General features: G+C 40.2%; 1 protein-coding gene and 1 pseudogene across 1 annotated transcript; one reads left to right on the top strand and one right to left on the bottom strand.

Moving 5' to 3' along the window:
• Positions 1-11777: 11777 nt before the first annotated feature.
• On the bottom strand, positions 11778-12266 carry LOC118855404 (annotated as a pseudogene).
• Positions 12267-16629: 4363 nt separating this feature from the next.
• On the top strand, positions 16630-16977 carry LOC118855431 (60S ribosomal protein L30-like). The gene has a single exon (XM_036765527.1). The coding sequence runs from the start codon at positions 16630-16632 to the stop codon at positions 16975-16977; it is 348 nt and encodes a 115-aa protein (XP_036621422.1).
• Positions 16978-18014: the final 1037 nt, after the last annotated feature.

The raw sequence follows: 18014 nt of genomic DNA, 5'->3' as shown, positions 1-18014 counted from the left end.
AAGTTACTTGTCCAGTGTGACATAGCTAGTAATGAACTGTCTGAATTCAGATTTGAACTCAGGTTCTCCTGATTTCAGGCCCAGCACTATCTACCGCACCACCTAGTGGACTTGCCAGTAAAGGACATGGCTCTAAAGCAGGCACAGCTGGAGCGATTCCTTACTGGCTGGTGTTTTCAGCCATGCTGTCATATGTTTTCAATGAAGATGAACACGGCATCAAGATCAGCTACTGCACTGATGGTAAAGTCTTCAACTTGAAAAGGCTACCATATAAGACCAAAGTGGAGGGAGTGTTGGTGCATGATTTTCTGTTTGCAGATGATTGTGCCCTCAATGCAGCCTCTGAAGCTGAGATACAACAAAGTATGGATCACTTCTCTGCTGCTTGTGCTAATTTTGGGCTGACAACATCAAGAAAACACAGGTGCTCCATCAGCCACCACTACACCATCCATACATGGAACCATCAGCTACAGCAAATGGAGGAGTTTTGAATGCTGTGGAGAAGTTCACTTACATTGGTAGTGTACTTTCCAGAGATGTATACATTGATAACGAGGTTGACGTATGCATTGCCCAAGCTAGCTCAGGGTTTGGGAGTCTCCAAAGGAAAGTATAGGAGAGAAGAGGTATTAGACTGGCTACCAAACTGAGGATCTACAGAGCTGTGGTTCTGACCTCGTTGTTGTATGTCTGTGAAACCTGGACAGCGTACCAGCACCATGCCAGGAAGCTGAATTGCTTCCAAATGAATTGTCTTAGGAAGATTCCGAAGATCACCCGGCAGGATAAAGTACTAGACACTGAGGTGCTTACTCCAACTAAATTGCCAAGCATTCAAACTCTGTTTCAGACAGTGCAACTCTGATGGGCTGGCCACATTGCTTGAACGCAAAACATACACTTGCCAAAAAGACTATTTTATGGAGAACTCACACAGGGCAAGTGTTCACATGGTGGTCAGAGAAGCGATACAAGTACACTCTCAAGGTCTCTCTCAAGAACTTTGGAATTGATTGTGTGACATGGGAGATATTGGCACAGGACTGCTCAGCATGGCATTCCCACATCAGAGAAGGTTCTGTGCTCTATGAGCAAAGCATAATTGAAACAGCTCAGGAAATGCAGGATGTGCAAGTTTGAAATATCCACCCCAAATGTTCACATGGACTATTTGTGCCAACCTGTGGTGGAGCATTCTGAGCTTGTACTGGCCTGATCAGCCACAGTCAGATACATTGAATCTTGACTCAAGCATAGTGATGTCATTTTGGTCCTCTTCAAGAAAGAAGGACAGAAGGACAACAACCACCACCACTTTGGGAGTGATCTGCTTGGACAAAACTCATTGTTTGCCTGACTGTGTCTAACCAGAAGCTCTTCTGGGACCTAGCGTATTTAATCCACTCTCCATTTACCATCTTCCTCCTTGGTTACTTTGGGGAGTTTCCTGCTCTTTTAGGGCTGAATGTACTTGCTGTTTGTACTTTTATGAGAGGCTTTATCTGCAGATAAATATAAACTAATTTTTATTGTTCTGACAGTGTTTGCTATAAAGGCTGTGGGTACAAAGGAGGTGTGGACATAATGAGTAGCAATGATTTTTCCAGCGTGTCCTAGAGAACAAGGGACGCAGGCTCTGCTCATTGCTTAAAGGGAAGAAAGACTCCCTCTTTAGTCTGGAGGAGCCAGGTTTGTTGACTTACATCAATAATCAGCCTGGCAAAGCTTCCTCAAGTAGCATGGGAAAAAGTCAGGGTTAATATGTGACCAAGTCTCCTGTATTTTAAAGAATAGGCAAGTGGAGACACTCATAGCCTATGTATGAAGCTCTCTGGCAACACATAGAGGCTTCTGAAGCAAAAAGGATTAAAAACACTTTCTACACACTTATTTAATCTTTAAGAACAACTCTTGAGGTAAAACCTACATGTATTTATGCCCATTTTATAGATGAATAAATTGAGGCTGAGACAGGTTAAGTAACTTGCAGAGTCACAATAATAGTAGTATCTGACATAGGATTTGAACCCAGGTAGTCCTGATTCAAATCCAGTATATCAGATGCCACATTCATACCTCATTTGCCCCTTTTTCTGGACTTCAAAATCATGGCCACAAGCTGGGCATTTTTATTTGCTCTCCCTAATCCTTTTCAGCTCCCTATTGTGTGTTACCCTTCCCTATTATAATGTCAGCTTCTTGAAATCAGGTCTTTCTTTTTGCTTGTATTTTTGCTTGTATTGATTGATTATTTGTATCTCCAGTTCCTCCACTTTTCTCCTTCCTTTCTTTCTTCCTTCCCTCCCTTCTTTCTTTCCTTTCTTCCCTCCTTTCTTCTTTTCCTTCTTTCCTTCCTTCTATTCATTCTTCCCTCTCCCTTTTTCTCTTCCTCCTTTCTTTCTTTTCCTCCCTCCCTCTTTCCCTTCCTTCCTTCTCTCCTCTTTTCCTTCCTCTGTTCTTCCCTTCCTTCCTTCCTCCCTTCCTTTCTTCCTTCCTTCCTTAATTCCCTCCTTCTTTCCCTTCCTTCCTCCCTCCCTCCGTTCCTTTCTTTTCTTTTTATTACTTTCTTCCTCACTCACTCTGTCCCTCCCTCCTTCTATTCTTTCCTCCTTCATTCCTCCTTTCCTCCCTTTCCCTTCCTTTTATACATCGTCATAAGGAAAAGGAAAATCATCTCGTCTCACTCTCTTGTTTTATAGATGAGGAAAATAAACTGCAGAGAGGAAAACTGCCTTTTTCTCCCCCAGGTGACAAACATAGTAAGCAGCAGATTTCAACCTAGATCATCTCAGTCCATGGCCAAGTGTTACACTCATTGTATTGTTGTCAGTATTGTTGTTGTGGTGGTTCTTTGTAACCCAGCGGACCTCTGTGTGCCAATGCTATTCAATTGGGCTTTCTTAGCAAAGATTTTGGAGTGGTTTCCCGTTTCCTTCTCCAATGGATTAAGGCAAAGAGAGGTTAAGTGATTTATCCAGGGTCACATAGCTAGTAAATGTGTGAGTCCAGATTTGAACTCAGGCCTTCCTGACTCCAGGTCCAGCAGTGTATCCACTGGGGCACCTAGCTTCCTATATTACCATCACCCCCTCTTAAATCTGGGTACACAAAAATGCACAGTGCAATTTGTACAACTGAAAATGTTTTGGTTTAGTCTTTATTCAGCCATGTAACTGGCCCTCTGAATATTTGGTCATTTTTAGTAACACATAAAACCATTGAAGGGCTATATGGCATAGTGGTTAGAGAGCCAGTCTGTGAATCAGGAACACACATATTCATGTACCATTTCACATAGCTATTAGTCATGTGATCCAGCTCAAATCATTAAATCTCTAAGTCCCAGACAATTGTCTAATATGGGAGGCTGTTGTTCAGTTGCCAATCTGTTTTGGCAGAGGGCGTTTCCTCCCCAAAAACTCCCTATAACAATGAAATCACAGGTCTAGACCCCCCCCCATTGCCAAAATAAAACCACAGTAAAAAAAGACTACTAATTGTCTGTCCTGATTAGAATAAGATCTTTGCATCAAACATGGTATTAGCAGTGAAATGCACAGGGGTGTGGGGGTGTACTCACTTTCCTATTGCCTAGGGAAAAATTGCTTTGTTGGTTTGTTTCTATCAAATGTTTTATTAGCATTCTTTCAAACCCATCAAAAGTTAACATTAACTTCTAAACTATTTCCTGCACTATCTAATTTTATTAAATATAAAACTTAAGAGCCTTTAGTGACAGACAGCAGTTGAGCAAAACTGTGTGTTAGTTTGTCCTCTCTCCTAACATCTGCAATATTTATTGTCACTTAATAACTACATCAATTAAAGAGACAGGTCTTCTTTGAGGCCCATACCATCATTATTCCCTTTTCTTTATCTTGGCTCCAAATAACAGAATGGTCCATCTATTATGCTGATTAAGCAACTCATCTTGTCCCCATCATTCCTCATTCATGCCCCACATTTCAACTGGGGTACAAATCACTTGTTTAGGCACAGATGCACAAGCACATGCATATACTCATGCACACACACTTGACCCATGTCCTATCCAGTAGACCCAATCATTCTGTAGCACCAATATATACTCATGTTATGGAAGAAAGCATTCACAGGAAAGAAAATCCCTCTGAAAAGACCTGACCTCACCAGCAAAAATGTGCACTGCAATTTTCAAGATAGAATAAAGCATGCTCAGACTAATTATGGACATCCACAGTTCTGAATCCCAATGCCAATATGTCCAATGCTCTTCACTGTTCAAGAGGCACAATCATTGGATGTTTAAAATTTCTCTGTTGGTTGCCAAATGACAAAGTTGAATATTCTAGTGTTGTTTTGTTTTCATTTTAAAGTGATTTACCCAGAAGTTCCTCATTCTAAAAGCCATTCTTTTGCCCTCCCTAGGGAAGTGTGGCTACACAAGCAACTTTGCAGTTTAGCTGCCTTCTAGACAGCCTCAGAAAATCTCCATTGGTTGGAGGCAAAATTGAAATTCAAGTGGACAGTTGGGAAACCTGGTTTTACTTTGCACATGGTTAGGGTACCAGCCTCCAGTTCTTGTTAGTGGATACCTGATTCCGCCAGTTGTTTTTTTTTTTTAAATCTGTTTTTCAAATTAAGCAAGGATGGGAAGGAGCTTTTCGCTAGGGTTGGGGGTGGGCAGAAGGAAAGTTCTTTCCTAACTGTATTTAGGAAATTCCTGGCCACCTCCTTGTGCTTTTCCAGTGTAAGACATGCCTTTTGAGTTGATGTGGATTTAATTCAGGACAGTTTGTTGAACCACAATGGATAAGGGAGGGAGAATAAGAGGGCAGTTTTACCCAATTCCAAAATCTAAGGCTACACAGTATAACATGTCACTTGAAGATGCATAAGTAAGACAGGTCCTCTCTCCTTGTATCTTCGAATGTGTCTTTACAATGGGTTCTGACAGACTTCAATAGCTCAATCATTATTCTTTCTCCTTTTATGTTGAGTCTTCATCCCATTTAATGGAATAAGTTCCTTCTCATTTATATTATCAGATTCAGCAAAGTGTTCTTAGACTGAACTTCAAATCATGTCAGCCTAAAGCCTAAGATCATCTGCTAAAATTTATTTCCAGTGGAGCCAGGGTTTGGACAAACCATTTTAGAAAACAATATGGAATCATACAATACAAATTACAAAATTGTCTGTGCTTTTTCGTCTAGTGATCCACCATTAGATTTATACCCCTGAGGTAAGGCAAGACCTATCTATACAAAAAATATATTTGTGATGACATCATTTATAATAGCAAAAAATTGCTAATTATATGTTAGCTATATGGCCAGTCATTGGGAATGACTGGATAGATTGTGGAATATGAAAGAAGCATTCCAGACCCTTTGACAGTATTGCAATGTTCTGATCTAATTTCCCCTTCACTGTGGGAAGTAGGGGGGAAGAGCATTCCATGCACAAGGGATGACCAGTACAAAGTCATGAAGTGTCATATGTAAAGATGAGCAAAAAGGTGAGTTTGCATAGACCACAGAATACGGAACTTGGAGTAATAATGCATAAGATGAAAGGTAGGTTTCTGCCTACTTGCAAAGGTCTTTAAAAGCTAAAATAAGGGTTTACATCCTAGAAGAAAGAGGTCACCATTTTAATCTGTTGAATAGAGAATTGACATGGACAGGCCTTTACTTCAGTAAAATTAATTTTGAGAGTCATATCAAAGATGGATTGGAGTGGGAAAGGAGGGATAAAGAGCTGAGTGATCCTGTGCCAGTGTCTCTCATGTCATACAATCAATCCAAAGTTCTTGAGAGAGACCTTGAGAGTGTCCTTGTATTGCTTCTTATGACCCCTATGTGAACACTTACTTTGTGTGAGTTCTCCATAAAATAGTCTTTTTGGCAAGTGTATGTTTTGCATTCAAACCATGTGGCCAGCCCATCAGAGTCGCGCTCTCTGAAGCAGCGTTTATATGCTTGGAAGTTTAGTTTGAGTAAGGACTTCAGTGTCTGGTACCTTATCCTGCCAGGTGATCTTCAGAATCTTCCTAAGACAATTCAAATGGAAGTGATTCAGTTTCCTGGCATGGTGCTGGTGTGCTGTCCAGGTTTCACAGGCACACAACAATGAGGTCAGCACCACAGCTCTGTAGACCTTTAGTTTGGTAGTCAGTCTAATGCCTCTTCTCTCCCATACTTTCCTTTGGAGATTCCCAAACACTGAGCTAGCTCTGGCAATGCATTCTGTTCCAGCTAAGATTTACTAGATAAGGGGTCCATTGCTCATATACAAGGTGACTGAAATTTTTCAGGCTATATGGCAAGAGGAGTTTATCACCCAGGAGTTCAAGGATGCCTCCATTGTCCATCTCTATAAAGCTAAAGGAAATAGATTGTCCTATAACAATCACAAGGGGGTCTCTCTGTTAGTCATTGCTGGCAAGATTCTTGCCAGAGTCCTCCTTAATAGGCTGATCCTTCACCTGGAAGATGGTCATCTACCTGAGAGCCAGTGTGGCTTCAGAAAGGGTTGAGGAACAGTTGATATGATGTTTTCTGCCCAACAACTACAGGAGAAATGCCAGGAGCAGAACAAAGGTCTGTATGCAATGTTGGCAGATCTGATGAAGGCCTTTGATACTGTTAGTCATGGGGGCTTATGAAAAATTATGTCAAAATTTTGTTGCCTAGAGAAGTTCATCAGCATTGTATATCAATTTCATGATAGCATACTTGCCCAGGTTCTAGATAACCGTCATGCTCTTGTGCTTTCCCAATCACCAATGGAGTGAAACAAAGCTGTTCGCTTACTTGCCTGCTTTTTAGCATGGTGTTTTCAGTCATGTTGTCAAATGCTTTCAATGAGGATGACATAACATCAAGGTCAGCTACTGCACTGATGGTAAATTCTTTACCTTGAAAGGGCTACAAGCCAAGACCAAAGTGCAGGGAGTGCCGGTGCATGATTTTCTGTTTGCAGATGATTGTGCACTCAATGCAACCTCTCAAGCTTAGATACAATGAAGTATGGATCAATTATCTGCTACTTGTGCTAATTTTGGCCTAACAATTAACACCAAGAAAACACTGGTACTCCATCAGCTACCAACGCACCATCCATACATGGAAACATCAGTTACAGCAAATGGAGGAGCTGTGAATGCTATGGTTAAGTTCACTTACCTTGGTAGTGTACTCTCCAGGGATGTACATATTGATTAGCCCAGGTAAGAAATGAGCCAAAAAGTGGCCTTTTTATCTAATAAAAAAATCATTCTAGGAGGGGAAGAGCCTCAGGGTTTCTGGCCCAAAAAAGAGCTTGCAGACTACTATACTAGAAGCATGTAAAATGTCCACAGGCAACTAGGTGGCACAGTGTATAGACTGCCAAGCCTAAAATCAGGAAGACACATCTTCACGAGTTCAAATCTGGCTTCAGACACTTATTAGATGTGTGACCTTGAGAAATATACTTAACCTTCTTTGCCTCAGTTTCCTCATCTATAAAACGATCTAGAGAAAGAAATGGAAAACCATTGCTGTGTCTTTGCCAAGAAAACCCCATAATGGGGTAACAGAGAGTCAGATATGAATGAACAACAACAAAATGCCCACAGACACAAAGTAACTTCAGGAGGGAAGAACACAAAACAGTTATAGAGAGCAAGGGAGGTTTCTGATGTAGGAACTGGAACATTAACTGAGCTAAATAATGTATAGGCGACTAGTAGAAAGAGAGGTAGCAAGTTTGGCTAGAAAATGATTACGCAGATCAATAAAATCTACTTTAGGATTTCAATTACTCAGCTTGCTTCTAAACCCAATTCTTATGTTATGCAATGTCTTCAAGCTGTCTCTACAGCAAGAGAATGACATTAAGGCTTTTGCAAAAGGTTTCCATGAATGATGGTATAATATATTCTCCAGAAAGGGAGGAAAAAGACTGTCTTGATGAATGTTAATCCAAAAGACTGCAACTCAAAGTATATTAGTCAAATCTAAGAAATACTAAGCAACTGTGGGTATTTTGCTTGGAAGAGAAGAGGTGTTGAGCTTTTCAAAATTATAAAAAGGATCAATAAAGTCAATAGAAATAGATTCTTTTGACATTGGTAAGTGACTCACAAATGTGAAAAACATCTGAGATTAGGACAACTTACATGGAGATTTTTATAGACTTTAATATGAAAGGTAATAAATTTTGAGATGAAATTACTGGTGAGATTTTTAAAGTAAAATATTATAAATGGCTTCAGTCACACCTAACCTCATTTTTGGATGAGTGAATTCCAATGGCGAATGACGGTGTTTTAAAAACTTGTTCTCTTTTACAAGTATTTTGGACAAGTGTTTGTTCTCAATCATTTTTACTATTTATTTCTTTCATGAAAAGATAAAGAAAAGCATTGAATTCCATTCATTTAACAACTATATTAAGCACCTACTATGTGCAAAATATTACTAGATTGTGGGGAATAAAAAGACAAAAAAACAAACCTTTCCTTATCCTCAAGGGGCTTATAATCTACTGGAGGAAGGGGGTGATGCAGGAAACAACATGCACACAAGCAAGTAAATACATATATATACAAAGTAGATGTGAAATGGTGTAGCTAGGTGGTGCAGTGGATAGAGCACCAAGACTGTGGTCAGAGAAACTTATCTTCTTGAGTTCAAATCTGGCCTCAGATACTTACTAGCTTTATGACCCTGGCAAAGTCTCTTATCCCCTTTGTCTCAGTTTCCTCATCTATGAAATGAGCTGGAGAAGGAAATGCCAAACCTCTCCATTATCTTTACCAAAAAAACCTCAAATGGGGTAATGAAGAGTCGGACATAGCTGAAAATGACTGAACAGCAATATTCAAATTATTTTGGAGGGATAGGGCAATAGAAACTAGGAGGAAGGGTCAAGATTGACTTTGGGTAGGAGGTAGCATCTGAGACACAAAAAAACTGGAGTAATAAGCAAATACAAGGTAACTATTGAAAATTCTATTTCAAGGTACTTACTAATCAGATAAGAAAGCTCATTTTAAAAGAGCTACAATTTCAGTCTCCTTGGCCAAATGAAACAGTATATAAATTTGTAGAGTTGTGTGCAAAAGTCTCCATCCATAAAGATTTCATGGCTACATTCCAGCACTCTGCGACTCCACTTCTATTCTCCACCCTTTACTTCCAACCTGCACTTGAACCCTGAGTGATGAGAGTTCACCATGGCTAGCCTAACCTTGAACCTGCTGGGCTTCACTCCAGGCGTCTTCTTGCCATGGACAATAAGCCCATTTTTCTCCTCCCTCTCCCCACCCCTTTCCAACACTCTCTCTGGGAACAGCGATCACATCATCACTGCCATTCATGGTGAGGGCAGGTCCATCCATGGTCCTGGCATCCACTCATAATCCGTATGACTTCCCAGACCAAAGCAGCTCTCATTGGCCATTACTCTCCTGTATGCATTGTCTTCTTTTAGAATCTACACTTCTGGAGGGCAGAGACTGTCCCAATTTTTGAATTTATTTCTCCAATGCTTAGCACAATGGTTGAAATGCAGAAGTGCTTAATAAATGATTTTTTCATTTATTCGTTCCTTCATATTTTAATGTTGCATCTTATTGTCTACTAGTCATCCCAATAAGAGATGGAGATTAATATTATCACTTTCAATGGAAAGGTATTTGGAATATTTTATTTAATGTGCAGATATATTTGCTTCCACTTATTTTTACTTATAAATCTTAGATGCTTTCATTACCAAATTTCAAGCTAGAACATCAAGTTATTTCAGGAATGTGTAAAACTATTGAAAATCAAGGCTTTGCCATGGAAGTCTATTTGGAAATAACTTGTAATGTCTTAAGCTGAGAGAGAGAGAGAGAGAGAGAGAGAGAGAGAGAGAGAGAGAGAGAGAGAGAGGAATTTTAAAACATGTTTCTTCCTTTTTTCCCCTAATTTTCTTATTTAAAGGAATATGTCCATTGTTAACTCATTTCTTGTTTCTAGTCCAGTATATCTACCTATCTACGTCTGTCTGTCTGACTGTCAATCTATCTATCCTTCTGTCTATCATTTATCATCTATCATTAATCTTTCTATCCATCTATTACCTATCGAACTATCATTTAACTATCATGTATCTATCTATCCTTCTATCATTTATCATCTATCATTTCTCTTTCTATCAATCTCTCTGTCATCTATCAATCTCTCATCTATCTCTATTTCCATGCACATTTACAGATGTATATATGTAGGAATTAACGGATGTTTAAAAAAAATACCTTAAAAGACAACTATCTATTTTTGGCCACTATCTGGTCTCCTTGAACCTTCTTAGGTTTCATACTTAAATGTTGCCTTTGGCAATCATACTAGTTTTTTGTTGTGGTTATTGGTTTTGCTTTCCTCTTGTTGCCATTTTCTTTTGTTTTCCTTCTTTGGATCTCTTTCTTCCACAACATGCATGAGAATAGTGATGGAGACACTATGGGTTTGTGGGACAGATAGAATGATACCCAGATGCTTCACAAGAAGCATCTTCATTTTTGTTTTGCCGTCAGCTAAGTCTTTACCAATCATGGATGGGTGCATTTTGTAACATGCTTCATATATAACTGAGTCTAAGATCCAATCATGAAAAACTAGCAGAACTCAAGGTAAGGTAGCCAGAATGAACAAGGAATGAGCCAAGTTAACGAGACAAGTGCAGCAGCAGAGGGATTACCAAAACAAACAAGCAAAAAATAATAATAAAATAAACCATGGACATGAACAAGGCCTTGGAAGGCTATGAACATTTTAGTAAATAGTAATTAATGTGGGACATAAGGAGGGAGGATCAAGTGGCATATGGAGAAAAGCAGGAGAAGAGTGATGCATTCATATGGACCTCTTTGTAGTTCTCTCCATTAATCCTGTCCTTGCAGGCATTGTGTATCACTCATGTGCCCATTTCTCAGAAAAAGATGCTATTTCTCTTTACCACTATATCTCTTCCTTCCATTCTATCCATATTTTTAATCCCATTCTCTCTATTCACCCCACAAATACTCTCTAGTCTAGGCCCTCATCTCCTAGACTTTGTATAACTTCCTTACTGGTTATAATTTACTTATCTTACATTCATCCTCCATATAGCTGTCAAACTGATATTCTTTTTTAAAATTATTATTAAACATGTAGTTTTTTCAGGTTTGATTTTTAACAGGGAGAAAACCACAAGGAGGGGTAGAGCCCATGGGTGCTAGGGGCCCTCCTGGATGCCTGAGGAGGGGAATAGAGCCCCTCCCCACTCCTGTCTGTTCTCCCACTAAAGAAATTTGTGGAAAGAGACAGACAGGCAGATGGGGGGGTGTGGTCCCCTGTTGGAGGAGGCAGTGGTGCTAGGTGAGGTATAGGGAACCTTTTTGCCAGTATCCAGAATCCAGAGCTTTCTGCTTCCAGATTGAATAATAAAAAAGAAAAAAACTAAATCTCAAGGAGCCCCCATACCCTCCCCACCTCACCCCCAGGGCTGTAGTGTGAGGTGGAGGAGAGAAAAGTGCAGTTTAACCAAAGCCCTGGCCTCATCTTGTCCAAGGATTTCGGGGAGATAGGGCTGGATTAAAGGGGTAGGGGTGCGGGGAGCTTCCTGGATTGAGAGAAAAAACTAAAACATCAAATAAATAGACTAGGCATCCAGCCAGGGTGGGGACAAAGCCTAACCTTCTGGGGAGGAGAGGGGAGGCCTCTTCAGGTGCCCATCGCTGCTGCTCCTGCAGCCAACACCACCCTGGCGGCCAGTTACTTTGCCATGTCCTTTATTGAAACAGCTGCTTCCTCTGTCATGGCTGACAGCACTGTTATTAAGATCTCTTCTCCACAATCATACTTCTGCTCAATCTCCTTACCAAGGTCACCCTCAGATAAGTGAAGGTCCTCCCTTACCTCCCCACTCTCCTGGAGCAGTTATAGGTAGCCATCCTGAATCCCAATCAGCTGAAAATCATTTCTCTTGATATTGGGCATAAGCACGTTGTGGGCTGAAAGGCAGATATCTTCATATTTCTTCCCAGTAAAGATATTGATACCAACCAGATGAACCTTGGCATGGCCACGCTTTCCAGTCTTGGAGGTAGACATCTCAACTATCTTATAGGGCCAGCCTTTGAGCACCACAAAGCCATTCTTGCACAAGGCAGAGCACTGCATGGGAAAGGTAACTGATGCCCCTGCATCCCCTATCTCAAAGTCCAGGTCATCTGCCATTTTGAGAGACTTCTATTCCAATGACTGGACCCCCATCAGCCTGCTGCAAGCTCAACCACTACCACCAAGCCTACTGCCACTGCCACTGCTGCTGCACACAGGTCCTCAAACCTTAAATCTGTGCTTCTTAAAGCACAGATTGGACATGTCACTCCTCTGTTCAAGAAGTGCCAATGGCTCCCTATTACTTTTAAGGTAAAATACAAATTCCTCATTTTGGCTTTCAAGGCTCTCCATGATGTAGTCCCAGTCTACATTTCCAGTCTTATTCCTCATACATTCTATATTATATCCAAACTGACATGATTACTATTTGCCATGCATGAAATTTCATCTGTCACCTCTATGTCTTTGCACAAGCTATCTCCCAGTACCTCAAATGAACTTCATCTTCACTTCTGCCTTATACTTTCCCAGTTTTCTTCAAAGCTGAGGTTAAGTGCTGATTTGTGCTATCCAAGTCCCACCCCACCCTGCCCAATTACTGTTGTTTGCTCCTGAAAAATTACTTTGTATGTTTTTATATTTAAGTTTTTTGAGGCAAATGTTATTTCCCCAAAACAGAATATCAGCTTTGATGGCATGTACTGTCCCATGTCTGTCTTTATATCTCTAGTACTTGGAACTCTATAAGTATTTAATCCAAGCTTATAAAATTTCATGAATTTTTTATTCTCTCTTCATAGTCTACAGATGGTGTTTCTAAATAGCATATTATGAATCTGAAAGTTAACATGCAAAATAATTGCTCATTCCATAGAGCACCTCCTTTCCTTCTTTCTTGAGCCCATACCAGCCTTTGACTCAGCCTTCTCCTCACATCAGTTTTAGATCTGGTCCCATTAGCTATCATAATTTATTCTACTACACCAGATAGAAAACCCATAGCAAAACCTGCAGAGACTGCACAGAAAAGTATACATGTCATTCTTTCAGGCCACTAAAGGGATGCTTCACAGATGGCGACCTGTTGCATAACCTGGAAATAAGTAAGAGGACTTGGGGGATTGGGGAAGAAGAAAGGTTTTGCTTAAAGTAAATTCAAAGGCAAAAGAGATTTTCTAAGAATTCCCCTAAGTAATTTGAAGTAATGGGTCAGGGAGACCATGGAGAAGGTAAGGAATATGTGTGGGCATACATTTCCCAGAATCCTTTGGTTTCCATTTCCTTTTACCCTTGAAGAGATTTCCTACCACAAGTTTTGCAATGAGGGTGCAGAAAAGAGATGCCCACCTAGATTACATCTTGGGTTTTCCTCCAAAGCAGCTAGAGCAAGCTAGGTATATTTTGGTTCTATAACCGTAGTTGACTAGGACAAAATATAACAAGGATTAGGAATGATCCCCTCCCCCAAAAAATGAGTCAACCTGGACTGGCCTAAAGCAGAATGAGAAAAACAGAGTGGACGTGGAACTGACCAGAATGCCTTCAAGACCAATGAGGTGAATCGTACCCCAAATCTCAGCCATGCTGTTACCAGTGGGAGGTGTGCCAGCCTCTAGTGGTGCTTCCTTCCATTCCCTCAGAGCAAGCACTCACTCAGGCAATTCTTGGCAAGGTCCCCAAAGCTTGCAAAACCTTCCCCTTGTTTTCTCAGAATGGCTGCCAAGGAAATCTCACAGCAAGTTCTAAAATTTGCCAAATCTTTTTCTTACTCGTTCCTTTTTGACAGGTTGGGTGGGGTGAAGGAGAGAAAGAAATCAATTCTCCTGCAGCAAACATGGTAGCTTATTATTTAAAAGCTTTTTTACAGATTGAGGGGTTGTGTTGCTATGCTCCAATTTAAAATTATTGGGTGGTGTTTCAGTAAAGTACCTGACCATTAAGAAAAAAACAATGAATTTGTTTACTCCTATTAACCAGAGATTCTGAATGTGAAAGGAAGTTTCCAAGTGTGAGAACTGGGTGCTCAGAGCAGAGATCCAAAAGATTACTTATTTTGGTAAATTTTTGGAGACTATTCCCCATCATGCCACCAGATCCATCTGAAACCCGGGGTCATTTACTGACATCTGCCTAGATAGAAAGAAGGTGGATGGATGAATGTTGGGTGGGGAAGGGGAGAATTCTAACACGTACAAGTCAATAAACATTTATTAATTAAGGGCTTAATATGAGGCCAACACTATGGTAAGCCCAGAAGATAAAAAGAAAGGCAAAACAGGACCCACCTTCAGGGAGCTTACAATCTATTTGAAAGACAACATACAAACAGCTATGTACAAACAAGCTATAGACAAGATAAATTGAATCACCAAGGATAATCACCAACATTTGGGGCACAACTCACCTCATTGGTGTTGAAGACACTCTGATCAGTTCCACTTCCACTCCATTTTTCTCTCTTTGTTCTAGGTCAGTCCAGGTTGACCCATTTTTTATCATTTCCATTCCTTGTTTTATTTTGCCCTAATCAGCTAGTTACAGAACCAAAATGTACATTCCCACCTTGTTCTAGCTGCTTTGTAGGAAAACCCGAGATGCGATCTAGATGGGCATCTCTTTTCTGCACCCCCATTGCAAAACTTGTGGTGGGAAATCTCTTCAAGGGCAAAAGGAAATGGAAACCAAAGGATTCTGGGAAATGTATGTCCACATATAATCACTAGCATTAAGGGATATTGGGGAAAGTTTATTGCAAAAAGTGGGATTTAAGTTGGAACTTGTAGGAAAACAGCCAAGCCAGGAGATAGAGGTGAAAAGAGAGAGAGAATTGCAGACACAGGGAACAATCAATGAAAATGGAGAAAGCTGATAGATAGAGCACCTTTTGTGAGACATAGCAAGGAGGTCAATGTCACTGGCAGTGTATGTGGAGGAGAGTAAGGTGTAAGATCAATCAATTAATCAATAGCCATTTATGAAGCTATGTGTCAGGCACCATGCAAAACACAGGGGATACAAAAAGAGGTAAAAGAAAGCTGTCACCCTCAAGGAATTCAGGGTATAGTGGGGTAGGAAACAAGCAAACAAATATATACAATCTACATATAGGGAAAAAATGAGAAATAGTTAAAAGAGGGAAGGCACTAGATTTAAAAGGGGTTGGGAAAGGTTTCCTGTAGAAGATGGGATTTCAGTCAGGACTTGGAGGAAGCCAGGGAATCTAGCAGACAAAGATGAGGTGAAAGAGAACTCTAGGCATGGGGAATGGCCAAGGAAAATGCCTGGAGGTGAGAGATAGTGTCTTATTTGAGGAACCATGAAGAATCCAGCATCACTGGATTGAAGAGTACAGGGAATATGGTACAAGAAGACTGGAAAGTGGGAAGTGAGTTTCTTAGGTTAGTAAGGGCTTTAAAAGCCAAATAGAGTTTTATATTTTATCTTGGAAATAAGAGGGAGCCGCTGGAGTTCATTGAATAAAGGGATTACATGATCAAACCTACACTTAGGAAAATTAATTTGGTAGCTGAGTAGAGAATAGGCTAGAGTGGGGAATGACATACAGCAGGGAGATCAACCAGAAGGCTATTTCAATAGTCTATGTGAGAAGTGAAGAGTGTCAGTATTCTGAAGGTGACAGTATCAGAGGAGAGAAGTGGGTATAAATCAGAGATGTCTGAAAGGCAGACTCAACAGAATTTGGCAACTGATTGGATATGTAGAGTGAGAGTGAGAAGTTGAGGATGATACCGAGGTTGTAAGTTTGGGTGACTAGGAGCATGAGGTGCCATTCAAAGTAATAGTAATGATGGAAATAGTGGCGGACTTTGGGGTAACATCATGAGTTCAGTTTTGGACATGTTGAATTCAAGATTTCACATGCACTACAAGATATCCAATAGGCAGCTGGAAATATGAGACTAGGGGTCAGGAGAGAGGTTAAGCCTAGATAAATAGACCTGGGAATCATCAGCACAAATGAATTGAATACATGGGAAATGGTTAGGCCAATAGAGTAGAGAGGGGAAGAGAAAAGGAACCATGAGAGAATTTTGGGGGATGGCCACACTTGGGCATTATCCAAATGAAGACACAGCAAAGGAGCCTGAGAAAGAGCTGTCAGATAGGTAGAAAGAGAATTGGGAGAGAGCAATGTAACACAAGCCAAGAGAGGAGAAAATATCAAGGAGATGAGTGTTATCAATGGTGTCAAAGGTTTCAGAGATGTCAAAAAAAATGAAGATGAAGAAAAGGCCATTGGATATGGTAGGTAAGAGATCACTGGTAACTTTGGAAAGAGTAGTTTTAGCTGAACGATGAGATCAGAAACCATATTGTAGAAGGTTTCGAAGACAATGGGAGGAAAAGAAGTTGAGGTATCTATTGTCAATGGCTTTCTCATGGAGTTTAGAAAGGGATGAGAGGTCCTTCCTTTCTCGCTTCCTGGCCATCTTGGTGGCAGGTCTCTGGCTGAGGGTCCTCCCGCACCACAGGCAGGAAGATGGTGGCTGCAAAGAAGACGAAAAAGTCGCTGGAGTCCATCAACTCGAGGCTCCAGCTGGTCATGAAATGCGGCAAATATGTGCTGGGCTACAAACGGACCCTGAAAATGATCCAACAAGGCAAAGCGAAGTTGGTCATCTTAGCCAACAACTGCCCAGCCTTGAGGAAATCAGAGATTGAATATTATGCTATGTTGGCCAAAACTGGCATACATCACTATAGTGGCAATAACATTGAATTGGGTATAGCATGTGGGAAGTACTACAGAGTATGTACACTGGCTATCATTGATCCAGGTGATTCTGATATCATTAGAAGCATGCCAGAACAGACCAGTGAGAAGTAAACTCTACAAAAATATACTTTAATAAACGGGCCAAAACTTGTTTTAAAAAAAAAGAAAGGGATGAGAGAAAAAAATGAAAGTAATTAAGTGTCATCTAATAAGCATTGAAAGAGACTGGAACCACTGGGCAAAGTTTTTTCATGCCTTCCCCCTTCACTCTGAAGTATCCCCTGGATTGGTGGTCCAAAAATAGCAAAACCATGAGGGCAGATTGTATACTATTTCTCATACCACCACCCAGTAATTTAGTAATTAAATGTGGGATAGATCATTGTACTAGTAGATAACAGAAAACAGAAGGAGCCATGTGTAGAGGGATACAGCTCTTTCAGCACTACTGTGGCCACACAAAGCACCTGTTATCCACACCACTTGTCTGACAAATGTGCCAATATCTCAATGTAATTTTCATGTTGCTTGAAATTTGAGCTAAAACTTGTCAAAATGGATAAGATTCCCTATTAATACTGTAGTACTAACATTATGTTGGTGTTTCCCAATTCACCATTTTTACTTTGTTTTCACCTTTTTTTATATTGAAGCGCATCTTAATCTCCTTAAAGTGATTCCAATTTAATCTGTTTCAGTTCAAAGCAATTCATGAGACATTTATGTAGCAGTTACTGTTTTCAAAGAACTGTGTACAAAGAGAAGTGTACAAACTTTATATAAGAAGCAGTCCTTGGCCTTATAGAAATTCCAGCCTAATAGAAAATTGACAGATATTTATTTTTAACAAAGTCTTTTTCTTTATTTGAAGATGAAAGATTCAGAATGTTGTGGGTTATGGAAATTTTGATTTCAATCTATTCAGTCAAAGATATTGAGATATCCAATCCATCAATCAAAAAGAGGTATTTGATTGACAGGAGATAAATGTGAACAGGATGGGAGTGTGAGGCCATTAATGGGTTAAAGGGTACAATAGGCAAAACTTCTGCTTTCTGTCTTAGTTTGACTATGGAGGAATATGAACTATATAAGTTGGTATTCTTGTAATACAACTTTGCTTTTAATGGCACAATAAAAGTATATTT

Source organism: Trichosurus vulpecula, chromosome 6, assembly GCF_011100635.1.
Source record: "Trichosurus vulpecula isolate mTriVul1 chromosome 6, mTriVul1.pri, whole genome shotgun sequence".
Classification (NCBI taxonomy): domain Eukaryota; kingdom Metazoa; phylum Chordata; class Mammalia; order Diprotodontia; family Phalangeridae; genus Trichosurus; species Trichosurus vulpecula.
This window is presented reverse-complemented; position numbering and strand designations above follow the sequence as displayed.